The sequence below is a fragment of the Sapajus apella genome, unplaced genomic scaffold, assembly GCF_009761245.1.
Source record: "Sapajus apella isolate SASKATOON/1434 unplaced genomic scaffold, GSC_monkey_1.0 scaffold32, whole genome shotgun sequence".
Classification (NCBI taxonomy): Eukaryota; Metazoa; Chordata; class Mammalia; order Primates; family Cebidae; genus Sapajus; species Sapajus apella.
The window spans coordinates 2,191,966-2,216,057 of NW_022436972.1; the positions used below are offsets into that span (position 1 = coordinate 2,191,966).

Here is a 24,092-nt window from a genome sequence, read left to right on the forward strand (position 1 = left end):
ACCTGAGTTGAAATCATGGTTTTATAACATTCCAGTTATGTAACTCTGGATGTCAAAAACCTGACTATGAGAATCAAAGTCACAGAAGATTGCTCGGAGGACTTGCAGTCTTCTTGATTTCTTGTATCATTCTGAAATTTTGTCCTCAGATCACACCAGCCCACAAAATCACTTTTAATAAATTCTGCTTTGATGCTATGTCATTGGCCAACATTGAGGGATGTTAGTTAACCAGACCTGACACTCACTGTGCAGAATTGCGTTCGGGAGTTTGCCTACTATTAGTGTCCTGCAGCGTATGAGAGAAGGAGTAATTTCTCTTAGATCTCAGTTCTCTGAAAGGTATTTTATGAGCCCCTTAATCTTGCAAATGTTTGTTTCACTTCTCTTTCTCTTTCTTGACAACTGGAAAGCAAAGCCTGTGGGCAGTATCTTTATACTAGTCTTATCCATTTATTTCACTTCATCCAGGCTGCTTAGCTATGTATTGTACTTTTTGTGAACCACCTCAAATTCTTTGGGAATGGATGTGTTCTTAGCATAGCCAACTCATAAAAGCAACCCCATGCTACCATGTCTTACTAGTTTTATTATAGGCACTGAAAACACACACATAAGGAAAATAATTTAAATAAAGAATTGCAAGAAGATTGCTTTGACATCAGCAAATACTAGGGTGATACCAAATGTGTAACACACTTAACACAGTGCCTGGTACACAGGAAACAAATCGTTAATGTTAGTTATCAGTTTATTATCTGATTTCATCAAGAGCTACTTACCTATGGACAGGGACTATGTTTTATTCATCATTATAGCTTTGGTGCCTGGCCCAATCACCTGGTAAACAGTGAGTGAGCAACATGTGTCTTTTGCTCAGTTAATTCCCTGATGTGAAGAGTGGATCCTGACAAACAATGACCTGATGAGATGTGGACCTAACCTCACATCAGATGACAACCCTGCCATCTATGCTTACCTCAAGTATGCTGAAAAAGGGGCTCTAGTGACTGTGAAATGACCTCACATACACCCCTGATCTAAGCACTGTCACCACCGTCAGCACCTCTCCATTCACAATGATGAATATTAATGAAGACACGGGATCTGCCAGGACCCTGGCTAACCTCGGCACAGCAGTATCAGCACCTGACAAACTGATAGTCATGGACAGTTTCAACTCAGGCAGAGATGTTGACGTACAGAGCCACTAATGTCTTCTGGTCTAATGGCAAATAGGAAACTGACTGGCAGTGGCCTCTTCTTCTTGCCTATCTTCAAGGATAGGCAAAAATATTGGCTTATCAATAATAGTACCATTTTATTCAACTAAAACAGAATTTTCTCACTCCTAGTCCATGTAAGATGTAAAATCGCACCCCCTGCAAGAAGTAGATGATTTAATTCCTTCTGTTGTTTAGGAACATAATGTTTATTGAAGAGACAAGTCAAATTCATGGAAAAATATCAGAATACAATTGAGCATAGGCAAGTAAAATGGCAAGAGCCCATATACTACTATAGGCTGAACAAGACGTGGTGATTGAGCATTTGAATAGCTGAGGTAGAATTCACTAATGAGAGTAGATCCTTGGATATCGTAACTCCTTTGATTTTCTAAATAATCTGAAACAGCCACCATTTCTAGTCCCATTCTGATTTCTTTGGAATAAACAGTCAGAGGACCTGTCCCAAGATGCAAATATATTTCCTAGGAGAACATTAACCTAATAGCATGGGTCATCTTGTCAGGACATTAGTGTGTACATGATGCCACTTCAAAGGGAAGTGGCTTTGCAGTGGGCAGCCCCAGAGCTGCCTAAAAGTACTAGAAGTACCAGGTATCTTTCAGCAAACAAACTTAGCACTTGCAATGTGCTAGCCACTGCGCTAAGTACTTCACATCTATTATCTCACTTAACTCCCCCAAATAACCTTATGATGTCAGTGCTGTTAACTCTATTTGTAGATGAGGAAACCGAGACTTGGAGAGGTGGTTTATTTTGCCCAGAATCACACAGCCAGTGGATGGCAGTAGGTGGCAAAGCCAAGACTCCGGCAGGAGGGCCCACGTCCTTAAGCTCTAAACAATGTTGCATCTCTTGATGTCACCATACTGGTTTTGTGGATCATGAGCTTTTGACTAAAAATTACTCATTTTAATGTCTAAGTAGTTGTGGCACAACCAATCCTGGTAGTGACAAACGATGTGCTTTCCATTGCCTGGTTGATGTTGTGCTGGAAGGCCACTCACTTATAATCTCTTTGACATGTTAGCCAGGACCAGTGTCCTAACAAGATACTCAAACTCTCTGCCTGATCTGGAAAATGGTAATAATTCTATCACAGAAGTTCTGTGATAATTAAATGAGATGATACATATAAAGCACATATCCAGCACTTAACATTGCATAGGTAAATGCTTAACAACTTAGCTATAAATAAAATAAAAATAGGAATCCCAGGCTACACAGCCTCTGTCAGCCACCACCATCCTCTATTATATTTGGCTCTAGATGGTCTTTAAATACCAATTTTTGTTTTCCTCACCCTACTTGTTCAAGGACTTTTTTCATACTCACAAGGGTTGATTTATCAATAAGGTGGCAATCAGTGATCATCTTATGTAATTTTCAGTGATGATGACAAGGCAAATGGAACATTAAAGATCTAAGAAACTGGAATAATAGGCACCCATGTAATGTGTTTTGAAACGGCAAGTGAAAACCCAAGCCTTTGATCTTCAGACATGGGAGGCAGAGTTTCTGAGATACTGTGCGTACCGCAGGCTGGAGGAGTGCTGCATGTAGAAGACCACCAATGATGAGTCTGTGGAAGCCCATCAGCCTGGGAGAAGGGACAAAGTAGGCTCCCGGCCAATAGACAGCAGCACATGTAGGCACTAGCCAGGTAGTGACTGCCTGGCTCAGCCATTCAGCCTCCACTGAAAACATTTCACATCAGGTCCAAAATTACCTTTCTAATTTTGGTGTTTATATTTTCTCGACCCAAATCTGATGAACCAACCATATTAATCTTTGGCAATTTCTTTTCAACTTTCCAACCTGGGTTGCATGCCTATGTCGCTCCGTCACATCTTTGTTCCTCTCCCCTTCCATTTAACTTTCCAGGACTTACGCATCCTCTTTAGGGCCCAGATCCCACCTCCTCCTTGGTGCTGCGTCTAAACTGTAGCACTCCCCATCTACCACCCATGGTTGACTCCCTTGGCCAGCTTATAAGCACATGGAGACTCAACAGGATGTTATGGTAGAAATAATAGTAAACAGGAAATCAGAGACATGCATCTAGTCCTGAGCTTGCCATTAACTAGCTGTGAGATAACTCTTTATCTCTGAGCCACAATTTCCAACCTATAAAGCAATCTCTTTTCAAAAATTAAATCTTTAACATTCCTTAATTCCTTTTTTTTTTTTTTTGAAATGGGGATCTTGCTATGTTGCCCAGGCTGGTCTTGAACTCTTAGGTTCAAGCAATCCTCCCTCTTAGCTAGGATTACAAGAGCATGCCACTGTGCCTGCCTCTACATTCTTCAATTCTGAGTGAATTAATCATTTGAAGTGATAGACCAAAGCATGCCGAGGCTGAAATTAGCAGCCTCCATGTCCCCATTTCATTCCCTCATCAACTATAAACCCTCATGTTTTCTCCTTCATTTTCTTTTGACCCCTCCTTTTCATCTCCTTTAATTGCTCTCCTGCCTAAATAGCCATGAGCTTCTGCGAGACCCACTGAGGGCCGAGTGCTTGCTGAATCCTAATCCAGAACATTAATCCCGAACAATAAATGAGAGAATGGGGCTTCCCTGCCCTGCAAGAGATCAAATACCCCTGCATGGTGAGAAAGTCACAGAAAGGGACATACGGACAGGGGAGAGTGCCACAGTAAGCAGGCCCATTGACTGTTAGACTTGCCACCCTCCTGAGGCTGGTCTTATTTAGACCTGCTCATCCCACTGGGGCCCAAATCAGCTGTATGTCATCACTGTTTCCCAAAAGATATCATGGAATTTGAGCCCAATTCACCTATTTGCTGCTCGCCTCTTTCTCCATTCCTCTCCCATCCTTTGCTCAACTCTAACCCAGCAGATAGGTCAGCTCTAACTCGGTACGGGGCAAGGGCAAACCTACCAGGTTAGGCCGGCATCCTCCCAAACCTATCCCCTCCAGACTTTGGCCCTTTCCTCTGGGAATCCACAGGCATGTCCTCTGAGGAGTCCCATGGGAAACCAGGGAAAAGTAACCTCCTGGAATGCCAATCTATCTAGCCCCTTGCCTTTTATTTATTTATTTGAGACAGGATCTCACTGTGTCTCCTAGGCTGGAGTTCAGTGGCAACACTGCAGCCTTGACCTCCCAGGCTCAAGCCATCCTTCCGTCTCAAGCCATCCTCCCGTCTCAGTGTCCGGAGTAGCTGGGACCATAGGTGCTTATCACCATGCCCAGCTAATTTTTTTATTTTTATTTTTGTAGAGATGAAGCCTCTCTCTGTTTCCCAGACTGGTCTCCCAACTCCTGGGCTCAACTGATCCTCTCACCTCAGCCTCCCAAGCACTGGGATTGAGCCATTGCACCCAGCCCCTCTTTTATACCATAATCTGAAAACATGTGAGAAATAACTCTCTGAGCTTCAGTTTTACATATGGGAAAATTGGGGAAGCAATCAACGTTCCGTAGAACTGTTGTACAGATTAGAGATAATGTGCGTAAAGGGATGAACATGGCTTTTGGCATCAAAAATGACTTACAGATTAAATCTATTACAGCTATTATAATAAAGTAGACCATTGCATTCAAGGTGGCAAAACGTCCTACGAGGCTTCTAGAGAAAGCATGAAGAAACAAGAGCTAGTGACCAGAAGCTCATTATAAGGCACTGTCAGGGCCATAGTCCAAATCCATCATGCCCTTTCCATCTTCTCAATCCAACAGGTTCTGCTTTGTCAAATAAAAGGGCATGGATTTTACATTAAAGTCACTAAATAGATACCATATTTCAAAAATCTACCATGCCAATGGAGATATACTAAAATGTAGATTCCCAGGCAGAGGAGCGTGTTTCATAAGCGATTTGTTCTACTTATCTATCACCTAAAGATCTTGCGTCAGAACATTAGTTTCTAGATTCAATAATAAAAATGCTTATTCAGTTTTTTAAAATCTGTGAATTTGGCCAAAGAAAATCTGAGAGGTTCTGCCAACCTTCTTAAAGGATCTTCCCAAATTGTGTGTCACTATCTTTTGGTAACCTGGGAAGCTACACTGAATCTTGCTGAAAAGATCACTATAAAAACCATCCAGTGGCCAGGTGTGGTGGTTCACGCCTATAATCCCAGCACTTTGGGAGGCAAACACAGGTGGATCATGCGGTAAGGAGATCAAGACCATCCTGGCTAACATGGTGAAACCCCAATTCTACTAAAAATATAAAAAATTAGCTGGTGTGGTGGCATGCACCTATAGTCCCAGCTATTCAGGAGGTAGAGACAGGAGAATCGCTTGAACCTGGGAGGTACAGGTTGCAGTGAGCCGAGAGTGCATCACTGCACTCCAGCCTGGGTGACAGAGTGAGACTCTGTCTCAAAAAAAACACAAAAAAACAAAAACCATCCAGCATAGATTTCCTATGACTCAGCCTTTTGGTTTAATTTAAAACACATAATGAAATGTTTGATAGCAATTATAGGAGACAGTTAACTCATTAGAAACAATTATTCATCAGATTCACTATATTACTATGAAGAGTGGGAAGAGGAGGAAAATCTCACAAAGCATAGAAAAGTGGCAAAGGGGCCTTTGGCAAATGAACTCATGCTCCGTTCTCAGGACTTTGTATGAAATATTAATAAGGGCTGTTGTCCGAACATTCACATTGAGCAGCATGCACTTCCTCGTCCAGTAATTACATAACAGAATGCAAGAAGTTTCTCATTAGTAAGTGAACATTCACTTTTGGCTTGTGATGAAAGCCTCCTGTATAAGATGGCCAGTTTTATTTGGCTGTTTGTTCAAGCTCAAAGTCCTGCTAAAGTGGTCTTTGGTCAAGTGGTCTTCTTTAAAGTCCTCACTTTGATTTAAGGTTTTGTTTGTGGTAAATTAAAATGCTCTGTAGCATGCCTGAATGGAGGCGCACACCCAGTGTGTACTGCATAGAACATGTGTTGAGACACATGGATGGATACAAACTGTATGTATACTTAGGAAGAATGTGATCAATATTTAAATATGAAGTATATGACTGTATTTCCAAAAGAAGAGTTCTGCTTAAATTACAACTTCCCTCAGACATCTGACCTACATTTTGCCCCCAGGAAATGTCGACTTTTTCAATTTTTATATTGTTAAAACTTTCATTGTGCAGATTGAAAATAAAACATGGGACATAAAACTGTTACAGCATAAAAATAATAGACATTCATGCTGGCAGTCAATTAAATTTGGGTCTTTGAGTACATTTCTAATTAACTACCATTAACAATTGTCTTGTTTTTGTCCTGTTAATTTTACATACCCCACTGCTGCGCCAAACTATGTTTCTCCCAAATGATCTATCCCTAACACATCCCTAATGACTCAGGCCCTCCTTTCTTTGCCAATTTGCTGACGTAAACAATAGAGATGCAATTAGGCAAGCCCCTCTCAGAAGCCCTTCTCAGAGTTCCTAGATGCCTCTGCTTTTCTCTGATTTTGTAGGCCATCCCCCACCCCCCAATCCTTGGATGGAAGGCCGTAAACCACCCTTATTCTTAGAGTGGTCAGCTTTCTTTTGACACCACCCACCCTGCCCCTGATAGTACTCTACTGCTAGGGCACAAGAAGAGCGTTTCAGACATGGGAGGTCACAGTTTCATTGAGAATGGCGGGAAACATTATTTTCTACTTAACTTCTAAAGCATGTAATTATTTTATACTCCAGTCCTGACCTACTTTAGAGTTTTCCAAGCTGTTCCTTGAGAGTCCATGTATGTCTATGAGATTTTTCTTGGAAAGCCCAGCATTTTATCTAAGAAAGTAGAAAGAATAATGTTCTCCCTCAACCTTCCATGAGTTGAGAACCCAACATTTTTCACACCCTGAAGGGACCCATTGGCAAAGGACCAAATAAAGCAAGCAAAGCTTTGGAGCTAACTGGGCAGAGAATGAGAACGTCTTCATTTGTATGGGCTGGACCGAGCCTGGCAAAGTGGTCCAGGTTGGCACTGCAGAAAATATGGCTTGGCCCCAATGGTGGAGGAGCTGCTGCATATTTTTTTGTCCTTACTGGACCCTTATTAAGATTATAATCACGGAGTCTCTTCTGCATCATAGAGTTCGTACCTCCATTTAAGACTTGTCTGACAACCATTCTACTTTCAAAAGTTGAAATTTTCTGTTAATTTGTCACTGATCCTCAGAGTTAATGGTCAAATTGCCTTACAATTTATAGGAAACAGAAGGGAAATATCAGTGTGCAACCACTGGGAAATAATGTCAAGCGTTTTTGAAGGAAGAAAACATAATTTACAGTGATTTTCTAAGTTAATTCATTCTAGGAAAGGGGAAGCACAGTCATTGCCATTTACAGAAGGGGAAATAGAAACACAGATTAAATAACTGGCCAAGGTCATGCAGAAGTCAGGGACTATGCCAAGAATAGAAACTGCTTCCTTGATTCCCAGGTCTCCATCCTTGGGAGGACATAGTAGATATTTTGGAGGTACATATATAGATCCAATAAGTAATCACCAAATATGTTTAATCTTGTATAATGCAAACATAAATGCTAAAGACAAGTGGTATTTACATTTTTGTTTTGCACATGGTTGTGCCTAATAAATATTTGTGTGATGGGGAGATGGTTGACAGTATATTTAGATTGAGTACCAGACATGCAAAGTTGCTTTGTAGGATGTCAGCAGTATTAATGCAATGTAGATAGAAATGTTTCTCTACATATTTTGACTAGTTATCACAGGCAGCGTATAAAGAAAATGAGATTTTTTTTCACAAAGAACACAATGATACCAAATTTTTTTTTTTCCCATTAGAGGGGAATAACATAGTATGTGGTACAACTCTGTCTATTATAATCAACCAGTGTTACTTACTCCTCCTAAATTATGATCTGTGATAGTTAGATGGGGAGAGGTAATTAAACTGGACTGTGATCTAAAGAATGTGTGCTCTCAAAACTAAACTGCAGTAATCAAAGGCTGCAGGCATTGAACCTCCCTAGAGTAAAGACCCAAGCGCATTCAACGTTTTAGAAACAGACCTCAGTTTCAGGAAGAAGAAAAGACAATTCAGAAACAACCAGGTGGACTCTGGACACCCATGGAGGAGATGATCGGAGCTCATGAGAGTGCCAGGAAAGAGATCAGCAGAAGCCCCTCACCATCCATGTTTGTGGGAAACAGATGGGCGCAAAGACCCACTCAGGCCACACAATTCTCCAGGCAGCCACCCGAGGGTCTCCTTGGTATTCAAGCACATGTAAAGAAAAGTAGCCTTTCAACATCTTAGATTCTTCCTGAGAAAACAGTGATCTGCAGTACAAACTGATTATACCAAGACTCCTTGCCCCATCCTCTCCTGGGTTCCTCAAATCCACCCTTTCCATTCCCCAGAGAAGGTCCCCTTCCCTCCAATCCTGTATTATTATTGTTCCTTTAGAAACAAACCAACCTCCTTGCCATGGACATTCTTATCCAAATAGCGTCTCCTGAGAGGCTGCATCAGTACTGTGGCAGAGCTCACGGAGGACTGTAAGAGCAAGTGGAGCTCAGTCCTTGGGGGGTTTACTAGTACTACTTAGTTGTTCAAAATGCAGGGGAACGTGAAGTTCTAAAAATAGAAAGTAGACTGGCTGAGCAGGGGTCAGCTCCTCCACGCGCTCACTTAGCCCCACCCCAGCCTCAACCAGGCCACCGGGCAGAACCACTTCCTCTCATGACAGGAAACCAATGAATGGGGCAGGTCACACAAACTGGGAGAGTTACTTCATTCCCTCATGACACCCTTCCATTTACTCTTCCTTTTACTTCTGTCTAAGTCTTCTATAGTTCCTTAATTTTTCTTCTTCTGAAAAGTCATATTTTCCTCAATTCCACAGCCACCCTCCACCCCAGACCTACTAAATATCTATTTTTAAAGCACAACAAAACTGTATTTTACATTTCATAATTTGCACTTATTTGTCAGAAATGTTTGATGAAACTGATTACTGTTATGAAACTAGCTCTATAGTAGGCAGAAATATCCTTTCAAGTTCATGAAAGGTTCTTGGGACTTATTTAAAGGCATGATTACAACCTTGCAAATCTATGGCACTCTGTAGCTTTCTAAGGACATTACCTTATTCGATCCTCATAGCCTCTCTATGAAGTGTGTATCAGTATCTTTATTTTATATGAACAGAGGCCATCAACTACAGACATGTGAAAGGCACTATATGCTCAACATACTTATGATGTTCTCTGGTTTTTTGCTCAGACTCATGGGAGCAGATTTAGGAATACCTCTTTAGAAGTCTACCAGTTGGCTGAGGATGGGAAAAAGAAAAAGTTCCACCTCATTCAGTGTTGATAACTTATTTTTGTGTTATTAATATTCAAAAGAAATATCATAGTTTTCCTATCACTTTCCTTTGTTGTTTTTTTGTTTGTTTGTTTTTCTGAGACAGCGTTTTACTCTTGTTGCCCAGGCTGGAGTGCAGTGGCACTCCAGTGATCTTGGTTCATTGCAGCCTCTGACTCCCGGGTTCAAGTGATTCTCCTGCCTCAGCCCTCCAAGTAGCTGGAATTATAGGTGCCTGCCACCACACCCAGATAATTTTTGTATTTTAAGTAGAGACAGAGTTTCACTATGTTGCCCAGGCTGGTCTCAAACTCCTGACCTCAGGTGATCCGCCTGCCTTAGCTTCCCAAAGTGCTGGGATTACAGGCATGAGCCACCGCACCTGGTCCTACTTTCCTTTTTTAATGCAAAAAAACTAAAAAGGGGAAAGGTTCTCCTTGATTTCTTCTTGGTCCACGACCTGTCTGAGTTTAAAAGTAATCATCCTTTCCCTCCTCTCCTTTATTCCTAATGTCTTATAAGAACAAATTCTAAGGAAAACAAAAACCACAATATTACTCTGTTACAACTTACCTTGCTTTCATAAAACATTTTACCACTTTTTTTTAAAAGGGATAAATTTCTAGTTAAACTGTCAGTAGTTCTGACAGCTTAATATATTTACATATTTATTAGACTCTAGGAAAGTAAGCAATTTGAGTTAGGTCTGAACCTCTTTCTATATTAGATACATTAACTATCTGGCCATATGAAACCAATTAATAGTTTTGCGCTCCTTAAACAACTACATTCAGCCCTCAATCTCAATGAATGCTTTGGCTGTGGGTATACACAGATACGCCCTTTCGCTAGGGCCTAAAATTTAAACGCCAGGAATTATTCTACATATTTGAGAGTGGTGTGCATATATTAGTCACCCAGTCTCTTTTGATGGTCATGTATAGACACCAGTATGCAAATATGTTACCATATAACTCAAAATAAGTGCAATAGAACATTCCTTACTCATGTGTTACTAAAATTCCTGCCTACAACTGAATCTAAGTTAATTTAAGTGTACACAAATATGTTTATATAAAGTCATATTTGAGAACTTTTGGTAATTGAAGAGGGCTTCATTTATCTGTAAATTTTAGCTTCATGTCTCTGAAAGGGTGAAAGAGTGGTTCTGTTTATTTTCTAGTGTACAAGGGTTCTACACTAGATTTAACCACCAAGCACCAAAGCTGGGCCTAACACAGGTAGGCTACTCAATTAGTACCTGCTGGCTAAAGAACGAGAGCTTGATGTACAAAGATGTGTACATTTCAAGCAAGAGCATATTAAAGAAATAAAGCATATGGAAACTTAAACTTTCATTTCTGATCAGTCTTGTAAGTAGTGAAAAAACAAATGCCTTTAACAGAGAATAATTCAAATGGCCAACAAACATTTTAGGTAACACTCTGAGTCTTGAGACAATTTCGAAAGGAATAAGACAAATTTTCAGGCCTTGGCGAACTTACTCCGTAACACAAAAGAAAGATCCCATATACCACAAGGAAATTGGAAAGAAAGCTAATGTTTACAAAGTTCCATTTGGGCTGGCTCATTCCCCAAACCATATTTTATTAGTATCATTTAAACCCAAATTTATAATATTATGTTCTAACACTCATAATTGTTATTTTCTAACATAGTTACTCGTTCTAATCCTAGATAGAATAGAAAATTTAGGTTTAATATTGCCAAAACAAAATTTAAATATATTTAGAAAAGGCTTTGTTTTTCCAGAAAAATTCAGGTCTACACTTTTATCCAAATCTAACAGCTTCAAGTATTTAGCTACTTTTTATTTATTTGCCATGTTAAGTTGGCACATGATGTCAAGGCCCTAAAGGGATGGGTCCATAAATATTGATGCATACCCCAAATTGGCAAAATAGTATAGAATTTCAGTAGATCTCACTGTCTTTTGTGTTAAACATTCACAGTGGTAAAGAAGGTATTTAAGATTTGTAAGTCCTCTCTATATCTATTCTTAGAAAATGACAGTCAAATGAGAAATCAGATGTGTGGAAATAGCTACTTCCCAGGAATTCCGTAACTCACCAGTAACTTTCCATTCTGAAAGTAATACACCCTAGGCAAAACATTAAAATACAAGACAAAGAATTGGAATTGTGGGAAGAACCTAGAAAATCAAATACCTACTTCTATCTATCTACGCTAGAATTATGCTTTGTTTACTTTTCCTATCAACCTGTTTTTGTGTGTGTGTTTGTGTGTGTGTGTGTGTGTGTGTGTTTGTTTGTTTTAAATAGCAATCCTCCTGAACACTCTACAAGTGGAGTTAAAAGTAATAAGGAAAATAGGTTGGCATAATGATAATTCTTGGGCAGTTTTGATAATATATTCTTGTTGCACCTATCAATTCTATTCCTGTTCTTCAAATTTGCTCCCATGAACTATCCTTAGTATCATCTATCTAGACTAAACAAAAAGGGGAAAAAGCAAACAAGACTCAGTCATCAACAGGATGCAAGGAAATGCTGCACAATTTGCAGAGGGTAGGGATGTATTCATTCAGCAAATACACACTGAGCATCTACTGTGTGCCAGCCTTGGACCAGCCTAAAGGCATAGGGGTGCTCTCGATCAGCTCTTAGCTTAGAGAGAGACAAACCTGCGTGCATCAAGTGATGTAACAATGGCATGAACAAAGTGCTGTTCATATTGAAGAGGAAGAAGTGATTCTGAACGAGGCAGTCAGGAGGGTTCACAGAGAAGGTGACATAAGAGCTAAGCCATGGGGTTTGATAAATAAGGTGCTCTTAGGAGGCAGGCAAAGCCCAAAAGTAGGAAACATAGTGATCATCGGTGTTGGGAAGAATTTGGATCAGATCCAACAAATACAAAATGAAAAATGGGAATGCTAATGCAACTGACACTGGTATAGCCAAAGTCTGGGGATCTTCAATTGAGAAACAGGAGACCGGAGTTCCAACCTGAGCTCAGGTAACAGCTCATGGGAGGGAATTAGTTTTGTGTTTGTGCTTCTAAAACTGTAAACTAGAGAGAAAAATTATAAAATTGTTAGCCAATGATAGAGTATATTCAGTAACAAAGAAGAATATCTGTTGCCCACCTTTTTCCAAGGCAGGGAGAGTCTTTGCCTCAAATATACATACATCCCATCTGCAGATTCTCATCTATGTCCATTTAAAAATCTTAATTCCAGGTGTCAAAAATTATTTGAAAGTTAGTAAAAAAACTGACTGTCCCTACCTTGCTTCGGAATGACTATGATTACAGGGGCGCCAGAGCCACTTGATTGTAGGTTGAGGGATACCATATGCGGTACAAGTCAGGATTTGTCTGCTGCCCAGGGGGTAGAGAGCTGGGTCTGGAAACGATGACACGGCCTTTTCGTAAATTTGGGGTTTCACTGGAAAGGAGATGAAGAACGGGACAGAAGTCAAAAGCTGTTCAAATGACTTTCTCCTGGGTCACACATGAAGGACCACATTCTCACCGGTTTTGATGTCAGGGAAACACACAAAAAACAAATAAACCCCCCTATTTGTAAAGAAAATGCAGATTTAAAAAAATTACAGCAGGGTTTTGAGAATATTAATAATTTGATTCCATGGTATGTACATTGTGATTACAATGATAAAAGATCATGCTGTCTGTGGAATACAACAAACAAACATGAGATCGTTACGATGGGAACAGAAGTGGTTTTCAAAATGATCATTTAAAATTTTGTTATCCTTGGCCTGGCGCGGTGGCTCAAGCCTATGATCCCAGCACTTTGGGAGGCCGAGGCGGGTGGATCACGAGGTCAAGAGATCGAGACCATCCTGGTCAACATGGTGAAACCCCGTCTCTACCAAAAATACAAAACATTAGCTGGGCATGGTGGCGCGTGTCTGTAATCCCAGCTACTCAGGAGGTTGAGGCAGGAGAATTGCCTGAACCCAAGAGGCGGAGGTTGCGGTGAGTCAAGATCGCACCATTGCACTCCAGCCTGGGTAACAAGAGTGAAACTCTGTCTCAAAAAAAAAAAAAAAAGAAAGAAAAAATTTTGTTATCTTTGATGTTGTTACACGGACTTTTGAATTCACACATTTTCATTAATTTGTTCCCTACCAGAACTAGAAGAAAGTATGAGTAGCAGACTTACCATTGACAATTAGAGTGGCAGTGAGGTTTTTAAACACATTTGACTGTTTTATGTTCAGCAAGATTGTATAATTCCCTGCATCCTCTTCAGTTACGTCCTTGATAATTAACGAATGGCCATGAGTCAAATAGCGAGCGGATTTCTCAATCACAGGTAACCCATCTTTTAACCTGCGGTTAAAAGCATGATCAATAAGTCATTTTATACAGCCTCTCAATATTACTTTGATAACACTGTCATTTAAGAGTGTGAGCTCAAGTCGATCAGTTTCAGACCTTTGATCATCAGTGTTGATTTTTAAAATGTAAGCATTAACTTTTCAGCAAAGGCAGATAAGATTTTTAGACTGGGTAGCACTTCATATTTATTGGCAAGGAGGAGGAAATAAAGTGAGAGAAGATAGAAAAGCAGTAGTTTAGTGTGCCCACAGGGATACTAGTGGCCACTGTGACTTAAGTATTAACCCAGAGAGGCAGGGGCTCTGATTCCATCCAAAATGTTTTTCAGAGTTTTCCATTAGGCTCCATCAGCAGTATAAGGGCCATTGTAAGTCAGATCAACTAGATCACTTCTCCAGATAAAAATAAAAATAGACTTTCCTATTGTGGTCTCATGTGGAGTTCTTATTAGTTATGTAAATTGTCACACCAGTTGTCCCTTTCATAAACTAGAGTGAAATCAAGATTATCAAAATCTTTCCTCTGAGGAAGAACAGTTAAGGCACAAAACAAACAGAATGCATAAACTTAAAGAAATTTAAAAAACATTTCGGTGCACTGATATCATTCGATTGCAAACAGAACTGACAGTCAGAGGCCTGGATGCTTGACCTGGTCCTGCTACTCACTGCAGGCTGCTGCACACATGACTAACTAGATTGGGCTTCAATTTTCTCAGATTTTCTAGAGGTTCTCAAAGATTCCCTATAACTCTAAAATTCTATGATTTCATTAAAATGCACAGTTCTTTAAATCCATTAGGAGTTCCTTATGTTCTGTATAAAGGTATAATATTGGGAATTTATTTCATTACCATGCATGATTATAAAGTCCTGCAAACAAATTCCCATTACTAGTGAGTCTCAGTTCCAAAGTAATTAAAATGAGGATGCTACACTTTGTGATTACAAATATTGTCTTGGTATTACTTTAAATTATTTCTCATTAACAAGTCAGCATTTCTGACGGTGGATTGAATTTTTTTTTAATGCCCTTGCTACTTAGTTACTGAAGAACTCAACAGTAACAGATGAGCATGCTAGTGCTGGCAGACACTGGAGGAGTGAATGCACTTCCTGGAGTCATTAATTACTATTCAATTTACCATTAAACCTAAACATTTGCTACTAAATGTTTTTGATATTCTGAAGCAAAAAAGATCACTTTTTTACTGCAATGGCATGAAGACAGCACAAAGTTTAAATTTTCTCTTTAATTCCCTATTAAGTATTTGAGGGAACTGAAAACAAACACTACCCTCATATGACATTGAAAGCCAAATCAGCTCTGGTTAGGGAGATTCTAAAATGGCACCACAGATTGTCTTGCTAATCAGTTTTGTACTCTACCCTTTGTATAAAATGTAATGCCTTGAGCCAAAGATATTGGCATTTAACAGTAATTTTATAAAATGATTGCAGATCATAAACAGATTACATTGTTTTACATCAGTTGTCGTACTATTATTTTCAAAAGCAACTGCAGAAGGAAGTTTTGAATACATATCCTTCTAGCCAAAAAAAACTTAATTAGTTCAAGTAGGCCCATGCGTCCCCCTCTTCAAATGAGTAAGTCTTGTCTCTGTTAATGTTTGTTTAATTTTAAAACAAGACTGGAACTTTCAACCCAGCTGTATATAAAAGAATTATTTTCAGCATTCTCATTACAAGAGCCCACTTCTTCAGGGTTAATAGAGCATGCTACATATTCAAAATGCTTCCTAGTCATTGCCCGACACATCCCATTCAAGGAATGTTGACATCATAGGAAGGTTTAGAGATGCAGAAAGTTAGACACAGTAAGAGATTGACCACACTGCTCAGACAAATCTCATCTCTTGCTTATCTTGCTACATAATTTCCTTTCCCCCAGCTCCTCTCCCCTCCACCAGCCGAGAATCTACAGAATTCTGAGCTCTCTAGGGCTGTCTAAGGAAAGTCTCTTGGTATTTTGTCAGGAATTCAAGTCATTAGGCTCTTGCCGCTTCCCACTTACAAAGCATGTCTTAGACTGTTACGGAAATAAGTATGGTCCTACCAGACAACTTCAGGCGAGGGAAATGCCTTCACTTTCATAGAGAGCCGGTAAGACCGCTTGCCAGCTACGGTTTCAAGCACCTGCTGTTTTCGATGTTTCACAGTGATGAATGCTTTATCTTTGAAAAAAGAAGGGAAAATACATTAGAAAAGAATATATTTCCGTAAACAAAACCTTAGGGCCTCATTAAGGGAAGGTGGAATCAATGAGTAAATAAACAGAGCTGAATTATGATGGAGCCTATCAATGAGCCCAAATGTTGATCAATGAATAGGATATTTTAAAAGCACTCTCATTGGTGAACTCCTTTCAGATCAAATGGTATCGAGTCCTAGCAACATAAAACAGTGGCAAAGCAACAGAAAGCGAAACACCTTAAATATCTGTATCATGGCAACAAGGAAGTGGGAAGATATTTCTAAAAATCTACCTAGCCACTATGAGCCAGGTGAGAAAGAATTGCTCTGGGCACCCTAAAACAACGAATTTGATACCAAAAATCAACCGGGGAAAGACAAAAGGAAATAAAAGGCTACTGATAGAATTGTTCCATAGTTTCTGCCCTCTTCACTGTTTCCTTTTCAGCAATGGAAATAAGGTCATCAAGCATTTTCTTTTTTTTTTTTTTTGAGACAGAGTTTTGCTCTTGTTACCCAGGTTGGAGTGCAATGGCGCGATCTCGGCTCACCACAACCTCCGCCTCCTGGGTTCAGGCAATTCTCCTGCCTCAGCCTCTCGAGAAGCCGGGATTACAGGCACGCACCACCATGCCCAGCTAATTTTTTGTATTTTTAGTAGAGATGGGGTTTCTTTAGTAGAGATGTTGACCAGGATGGTCTCGATCTCTTGACCTTGTGATCCACCCGCCTCGGTCTCCCAAAGTGCTGGGATTACAGGCGTGAGCCACCGCGCCGGGCCTCAAGCATTTTCTTTATAGAATTTGCATGTTGAAATTAAGCAACAACATTAGGATTCCATGAGAGTAAAAGCAGGGATAAAATGGCATTAATTCTAAATGATTTAGTATACCATATTTTTGTTTCTCTAATTCATGGTAGCACCTAAGAAATTTTTCTTAGGTAATAAAGTTAAAACTCATCATCTTTTTCTATTTTGTCTATATAGAACGCTAAGAATTTAATAAATATATTAGGTTCTAACCGAATTATTAGCCATAACAAACATCTAAAGGAAGGGCTCTGATCAATTCAAAAGTATTAAATTTAAAGAGTACTTAATGTTTTGCTTTTTGACAGGGGGAGGAGGGAACCATGGCATAGTCGTATTCATTCATGGTAATGTAAGTCTTGGCCAATGGAAAATAGGCTTGTTTAGAGAACACGAACATCTACAATGATTAGAAAGCATAGCATGAGTTGGCAATGCTGAACTATGCTTACCATATATATGCACTGAGGTGTTAACAGATTTGAATGATGGTCCACTCCTTACACGACAAATATAAAGTCCTTTGTCTTTGTTCTGCACTTTGTCAATAGTAAGAACACTGTAGAATATGTTGCCATAGGCATTGCTTCGGTCAATTCGTTGCCTCACAGAAGCTCTCTTATTTTTCTAGAAAGAAAATGTATAACAAATGTAGAAAGTAAAAATGTAAACAAATGTAAAAATGACTGTTCATGTTTATAGTTACATAGCATTTAAACATTTCTCAGATCACTACTTTGACAACAGCTTCTGTTTTATGCTAAGAATCATGTCAAATCCACCTAGGGCACGATGTTTGGGAACTGCATCTGTGCCTAGAGGCGCTTCAGATATGTAGCACAGTAGGATTTATTTAGCACTTAATTTTCTTCAAATGCACTTTCACATATACTATCTCAATTGTTTGTCCCAATAACCTCGTCAGATTGGCAGGCTGACTGCCCTTTTACTGATGAAAAAACTGAAGGAAGTGACACCCTGGCCCAAGTTGGCCAGGAACTCGGGTCTTTTGAGTATAAATCTAGTGTCCTTCCTCTGGCACACATACCTCTCTACACAGTAACCTGTTCCCTAGGCACAGATATCACACACAAACATGGACAATCATAAGCCTTAGTGTCTGGCTTAATGACAGTGCTTCTCTCACTAAATCACCATGTGAGTTTCCTTTTTTGTCCCTACTAGATCTGAAGGAAAAGATAATGCGTCTTGGCTATACTTACTAAAGTGAAACAACCCTATAGTTTCATTACTTCACTATTTGAGCAGTGCTTGCCCATGTTGGCTAAATCATAGTCAGTGGATCTGAGGACATGCAGAGCTATCAATGGGTTTAACCAAGACTTGGAAGGTGCTGTCCCAGGTTTGTCTCAGGGAAGACCAAGAATCGGCCTTAGGCTCAGCAATCTGACCTGGCCACAATGACAACCCTGCTCACTGTTTTGAGAAGACAAGATCACATTGCCTTCTCCTTTTTTTTTTTTTAGCATTATATTTTATAACTAATAAGTGATGTCCACCTCTCAATCCTTCCCCATAGTCGTGGGGGCCGGAGAGGAGGAGCATGGAAAAGACTTTGGGAGCCGCCCAGAACTGATCTTTGGGTCTTGAGCTTAATTCTCCTCTGTGCCATGTTTAATAAACTTCTACCCACCTGTCCTTTTACTTCCCTGTTGGAACGGACAGACACATGCTGAGACCATTTTCTTCATTCTCAGCAATAACCAGAGAGAAAAGTCAACTACCGCTATCAAAAGTCAGAGAACCAGTCCCCTGATGTGACAGACTGAGGGAGCTTTCTGCAGCTCTATTTATACGGGTACTACTTCTTCCTTTGCCAAGTTGAGTAGCACTGGTATTGCATCTGTCTTGGGAAAGAACTCATCCTGTGTTTTAGAATTGCTTTGCCCAGTACTGCAGCCACCAGCCACGTGTGGCTATTAAAATTAAACAAAATCAGAAATGCACTTCCTCAGTCACACTAGTCACATTCAGTTTTTCATCTGCCATATGTGGCTAGTGGCACCACACCAGAGCACAGATATAGGATATTTCCATCACAGAAAGTTCTGTTGGACAGTGCTGTTTTAGAAGATTATTAGCATTTAATAGATGTACTGTAGATACTCTTACAGTAGCAATGCTGGCAGGATAAAAGTTTCTTCCCTCTTGGCAGTTACTGAGAATATTTGATTTCTATTAAAACCCAGAAAATATTGCTACAAGCCATATCATTTTTATTTAAATGAAACAATACCATCCTCAAAATAGTTTATGACTGATAAGTCCTCCATGTGTCCCTACAGGGCACCTGTAACATGTTTTTGTTGCTAAGTTATTCCATTTCCATGGCAAGAAATGTCAATGAAAAACAACAGTAGCTTGGGGTTGATGCATAATTTAATCATAAATTGACTTTGTAATTGGGCAATCCGAACGACATAACAAATGACTGTACTTGAGATATGCCGCATAAATCATGCTGACACACAAGAAATGGAGACTAGAACTACTGTCAAAATTTCCATAACAGTTTATCGTGGTTTCCCCATCTATACATTTTTAAAAGTTATTGTTTGCAAGGATGTTCGATTTGAATAAGGGAACCCGACTTAGTCTTCATTCTTCTCATTTTTCTGAAGGACAGAATTGCTCCCCTGACACTTAACAAATGGAATACTGGATGGCTGGGTTGTAATATCTTTTCCAAACATGCTCCAATCAGGTGCCTGACTGTCTGCCAGTATCTTAAATGAATGCGCTGACAGAGACAGCCTCCTGGAAAGTTGTTGTTCTTGTTACAAAAGGCAGTCCCTGCCTGGCATTTAGTGATAAATTTCCCTCTCATCTCTAAATCCTACAGAATAGTTTCCAAGAATGAAACAATCCCTTTTTTTCCACCTAGAATCATGCAATCAAAATACGTCTACACTCTTCAAAACAAAACTCCCAGACATCAAAAGACAGTATCTATGCATATCACACTCATGAAATGCCAGGCAAAGAAAGCACTCGAACCAAACCCAAAGCTTCTTTATTGACTAGCACTGCCACAGGAGTCAGGATTTTCTGATTTTTCCCATCTCAAAAACCCCGCGGGATCTCACTTGCTAAAAATACTGTCCTGCAGAAGAAATAGAAAAATGGGTCACTCACTTCATCAGGGTAACTCCAGGTCATTTGAACTCTTGTGTTCAAGGGAGTGGTAGCAGTACAGTTGAGGATAAGAGTATGCCCTCTAAGTAATTTGACTGGGGGTGGTGAGCTTATTTGGACATCTATGATTGTATTGGCTGCAAGCATAAGACAGAAATTATTTTTAATTAAGATTTCATTATGCAGATAAAATACAATGCGCTTCGGCTTACGTTCATGCCTTTGAAGCATGCCTTTGAAGTATCACTTACTTTGTCGATGTGTGAGATAGTTTGTCTTATACAAATGTCCGCTGACTGTTGCTTCACAGGTCAGAAGCCCTATTTCTTTGTATGTTGCATTTGATATGATAAAGCCCTTTCTACTGTCCCAGATTATTCGTTTTCCATCAGGGATCAGAGTTTCAAGTGGAAACTGAAAAGGAAGAGACAGGCGTTAACAAGGTCCTGTTAGCATTGTTGGCAATACTATTTCACTAGCAGTTTGTGAAAACATGATTTTTCATCTAAAACGAAAATAGTAAAACTCTGTAGTTTGCTTATAACAAACTAGGTTAAAAACTCTAGTTTGTTATAATTGGTTCTTGCGTTTTCTTTGCATATAGAAAAAGATAATTGCATTATGATAAATTATAGTAATTAGATAATGCACTATCAGCCTTGGCAATAAGTGGCACCTACCCAGGATAGACCTAGCTGTCATGTCAGACTTTTAGTGGGAGCCCATAACTCTTTGGCCTCTGGGAATCTTCATAATAATCTGGTCGGACCCTCAATAGAGAAACCAATTAACAGGCCGGGCATGGTGGCTCTCGCCTGTAACTCCAGCACTTTGGCAGGCCGAGGTGGGCGGATCACCTGCGATCAGCAGTTCGAGGCCAGCCTGTCCAACATGGTGAAACCCTGTCTCTACTAAAAATACAGAAATTAGCCGGGAATGGTGGCACATGCCTGTAATCCCAGCTACTCGAGACACTGAGGCCGGAGAATCGCTTGAACCCGGGAGGCAGAGGTTGCAGCGAGCCGAGATTGCACCATTGCACTCCAGCCTGGGCAACAACAGCAAAACTCCGTCTCAGAAAAAAAAAAAAAAAAGAGAGACAGAGAGAAACCAATTAGCATTTTTTCTACTGGGGCTGCCAGATTATTCTCATTTGTCTTCATCATCCAGAGCTTTTAACAAGCCATAGCTTGTCCTCCCATTTTGCATGGTTTATTAAAGAAGTGGCTGTCTTCAAAAGAGTGTAAATAATTCCAGGTCCTCCAAGATTCATAACATTAACTTGGCATTCACTGGGGTTGTCATTCTGAGAATCCTGCTGCATCACAAGGAAGGCATCAGCTCTGCCTCAGGGAGGGAAAATCCCAGAAGCTGAAGCTGCTGATGGTGAAGGAGGAGCTTGAAAGTCAGAGACTCTGCAATGAATGAAGTGCTCTCTAATGCTTAGAAGTATTCCCAAGCATGTTGAGTCCAAACAGAAGAAAATAATCTATGATTTGACTTTCTCCTTATGCCTTCTTCTGACACCAAGAACGTAACGTTTAAAGACTACAAGATAAACAGTCTGCCTTAGGATTAAACTTTATTTATAAAGGGTCATGGCTCCATTAAGTGGCCTAGTCAAATTCCCTTGATGCCAGGTTGCCAGCCCGATTTCTGTGGTGGTAGACTCCAACTACCACTATTATTTATTCCCAGTTGAAAAGGGGGGAAAAAAACCAAATTACTTTCCCCCAACAGATTATAAAGGAAATACCAAACAGCCATAAAGAAGCTTGAAACATTTTCTATTGCCTTTTAAAAAGTACACCTGACATCCGTCTCTCTAGTCAGGTATCATTTATTTCTACTGTTTGCTGAAGGAGCTGATCTGGGTTTGCGATACTATGGCAGAAACTTCTAGTCCAGAAGCCACTAACACCTCTCTGCTGGGGACTATGCCTACATCTGTATGTGTTATCGGTGTTCCTTGGGTTTGAAATTAATTACATCCTGTTTATGATGAACTTAAAGCAATTACAGGATTCATGTCATATTTTAGTAAATCAAGATGCTACTTGTAAACTTAGGAATACATTCCATGGGGAAAAGAATCTTCTCTTCTAATTTAGTGCAAACAAAGGAAAAAACCCAGAAAAATTTAAATCAGGGACTGAAATCTATGGTACTTCACAAATAAGTGAAAACAAGCATGTGCTGAATCTAAAAGAAAGGTTTGCAGACAGACTTCCTCAGTACAACTTAAAAAAATACTAAAATTTCCTTTAAAGTGTTTCTCTTACTCTCATCTATCCATTAACAGCTGTCAGTAGTATTTCATTGACAAAGTAACTTTGCGTTTAGCCAACAAGCTCTAAAGCAGTAAAAGACTGTGTAGCCCATCATCTGTGGCCATCACCGCATGTGTAAGAATTGTAGGCAGATCAGTAGGCAGATCTCAGCCTCGAAAGGAAGCCCTGGGCAGCAAGGTGTGTCTGCAGCTGACCATGGCTCTGCCAAAGTAGGCATGTGAAGAGCAGAGGGAGGGGGACAGAATATTAGAAGAAAAGAGACAATAAGAGAAATAAAAGGGAAAGATATTAACTTCATGTCAGCAGAAATATGTCAGGTTAGAATATTTTTAGTATAGATGTGCCAAACCAAAATCCCTGTTAAAATTTTACACTTCTTTTTCTTTCTTTTTAAATTGTGCACTGCAGATCTTGGGCAGAAGAACAGAGTAAATAGACTCCCACCAGCCCCAGATTTTTATATGGGAATTTTGCAATACTCCTGATGACCGAAAGACCCATCTGCATTAGCGCTCACATGAAAGAGAAAGTTTCCCTCTCCGCATAGGGTTTTCCATGTTAATCATATAGCAATAATTATCTCAGATAACTAAGGGGAGAATGCCGTGCTATTAAAAACATGACTTGGTAATACATCAAGTACAGTATTGGTTATTAAACTGTTAAATAATGCTGAAGCTAATTCTTGAGTAGGGCTTATCTTGTACTTACATACTATTCTAAGTGCTTTCCATATATCGCCTAACGTAACCTTTCTGACAGCAACGTGAGGTGGTACTACTGTCATCACTCCGTTCCTCAGATGGGGAAAGTGAGGTGGAGAGAGGTTTGATGACTCATTATTTTGCCCAGTGACGAATGGCAGTGTGGTCAGAGTGCAGGCAGTGTGGCACCAGCCTCTGCTCTTAACCACCCTTGTCTTCCTCCTATACAAACTAGACCAGTCAAGAAGGATGGCAGGGACACTGAATGAGAAGGCAAGATACTGGCTCAAATGCTCAGTATGACCTGGGTAAGTTCCTGACACTCTGGGAACCAGAGTGTTTCTATCTTGACCAGCTGAGGAGTTCGACTCCTCCTCTGGTGTTTCCAGCTCTGCCGGACAATGACTTTCTAATTCCTGGCAATGACACACAAATGTAATGGAGGCCAAAATATGTCTCTGGGACTATGTTGAGGGCTTACGTGAGTAACAACCCAGGACAGTGAACGCAAGGGAAGGGGACAAGGAGACTCCTCTACTACATCACAGGACTCTGGGTCGATGGGTGATACTGAAAATCATTCTCTAAACTTTTCCAGCCTGACTGCCACCACTACCAGCACCAGACACTTCCTGAGTGCCTGCTGTGTGATGCACTGTGTGAGGTGCTGCCCTGGGGCGGCCTTGCCTTTCTATCTTAAAGTTCTAAGTGATCAGAACTTAGCATAGTTTTCCGTTTGAGCAGTTGTTATCCAATTCTGAGTCCTGGTATACTCCTAACTCTTATTGCTGATTAATTAGCTAGAATGTCATATGTTTCGTTTCTGTTTTTATTAGCATCTACCCTAAATCTTTTTCCTTACCATATGTACAATTTACAAATTAATATGAAGAAAAGTCTCATGTATGGCCTTCTTTGCTCCCTTTTTTTTCCCCCTAAGAGATGAAGTTTAGGTGCTCAGCAGGAGACAGGCCTTTTTTCACTAAGGAACTTGC

The 24,092-nt window shown here is 40.1% G+C and overlaps 1 protein-coding gene across 2 annotated transcripts in view; it reads right to left on the bottom strand.

The window, feature by feature from the left end:
• Positions 1 to 24,092, bottom strand: part of FLT1 (fms related receptor tyrosine kinase 1) — a 194,517-nt gene that overhangs the window by 111,656 nt on the left and 58,769 nt on the right. For both annotated transcript variants that reach the window (XM_032294393.1, XM_032294394.1), the window contains exons 5-10: positions 20,354 to 20,516; positions 20,103 to 20,239; positions 17,399 to 17,573; positions 15,999 to 16,116; positions 13,744 to 13,913; positions 12,843 to 13,002 (exon numbers count right to left, since the gene is read on the bottom strand). In XM_032294393.1, the coding sequence (XP_032150284.1) occupies positions 12,843 to 13,002; positions 13,744 to 13,913; positions 15,999 to 16,116; positions 17,399 to 17,573; positions 20,103 to 20,239; positions 20,354 to 20,516 (923 nt within the window). The remainder of the gene's footprint in view (positions 1 to 12,842; positions 13,003 to 13,743; positions 13,914 to 15,998; positions 16,117 to 17,398; positions 17,574 to 20,102; positions 20,240 to 20,353; positions 20,517 to 24,092) is intronic.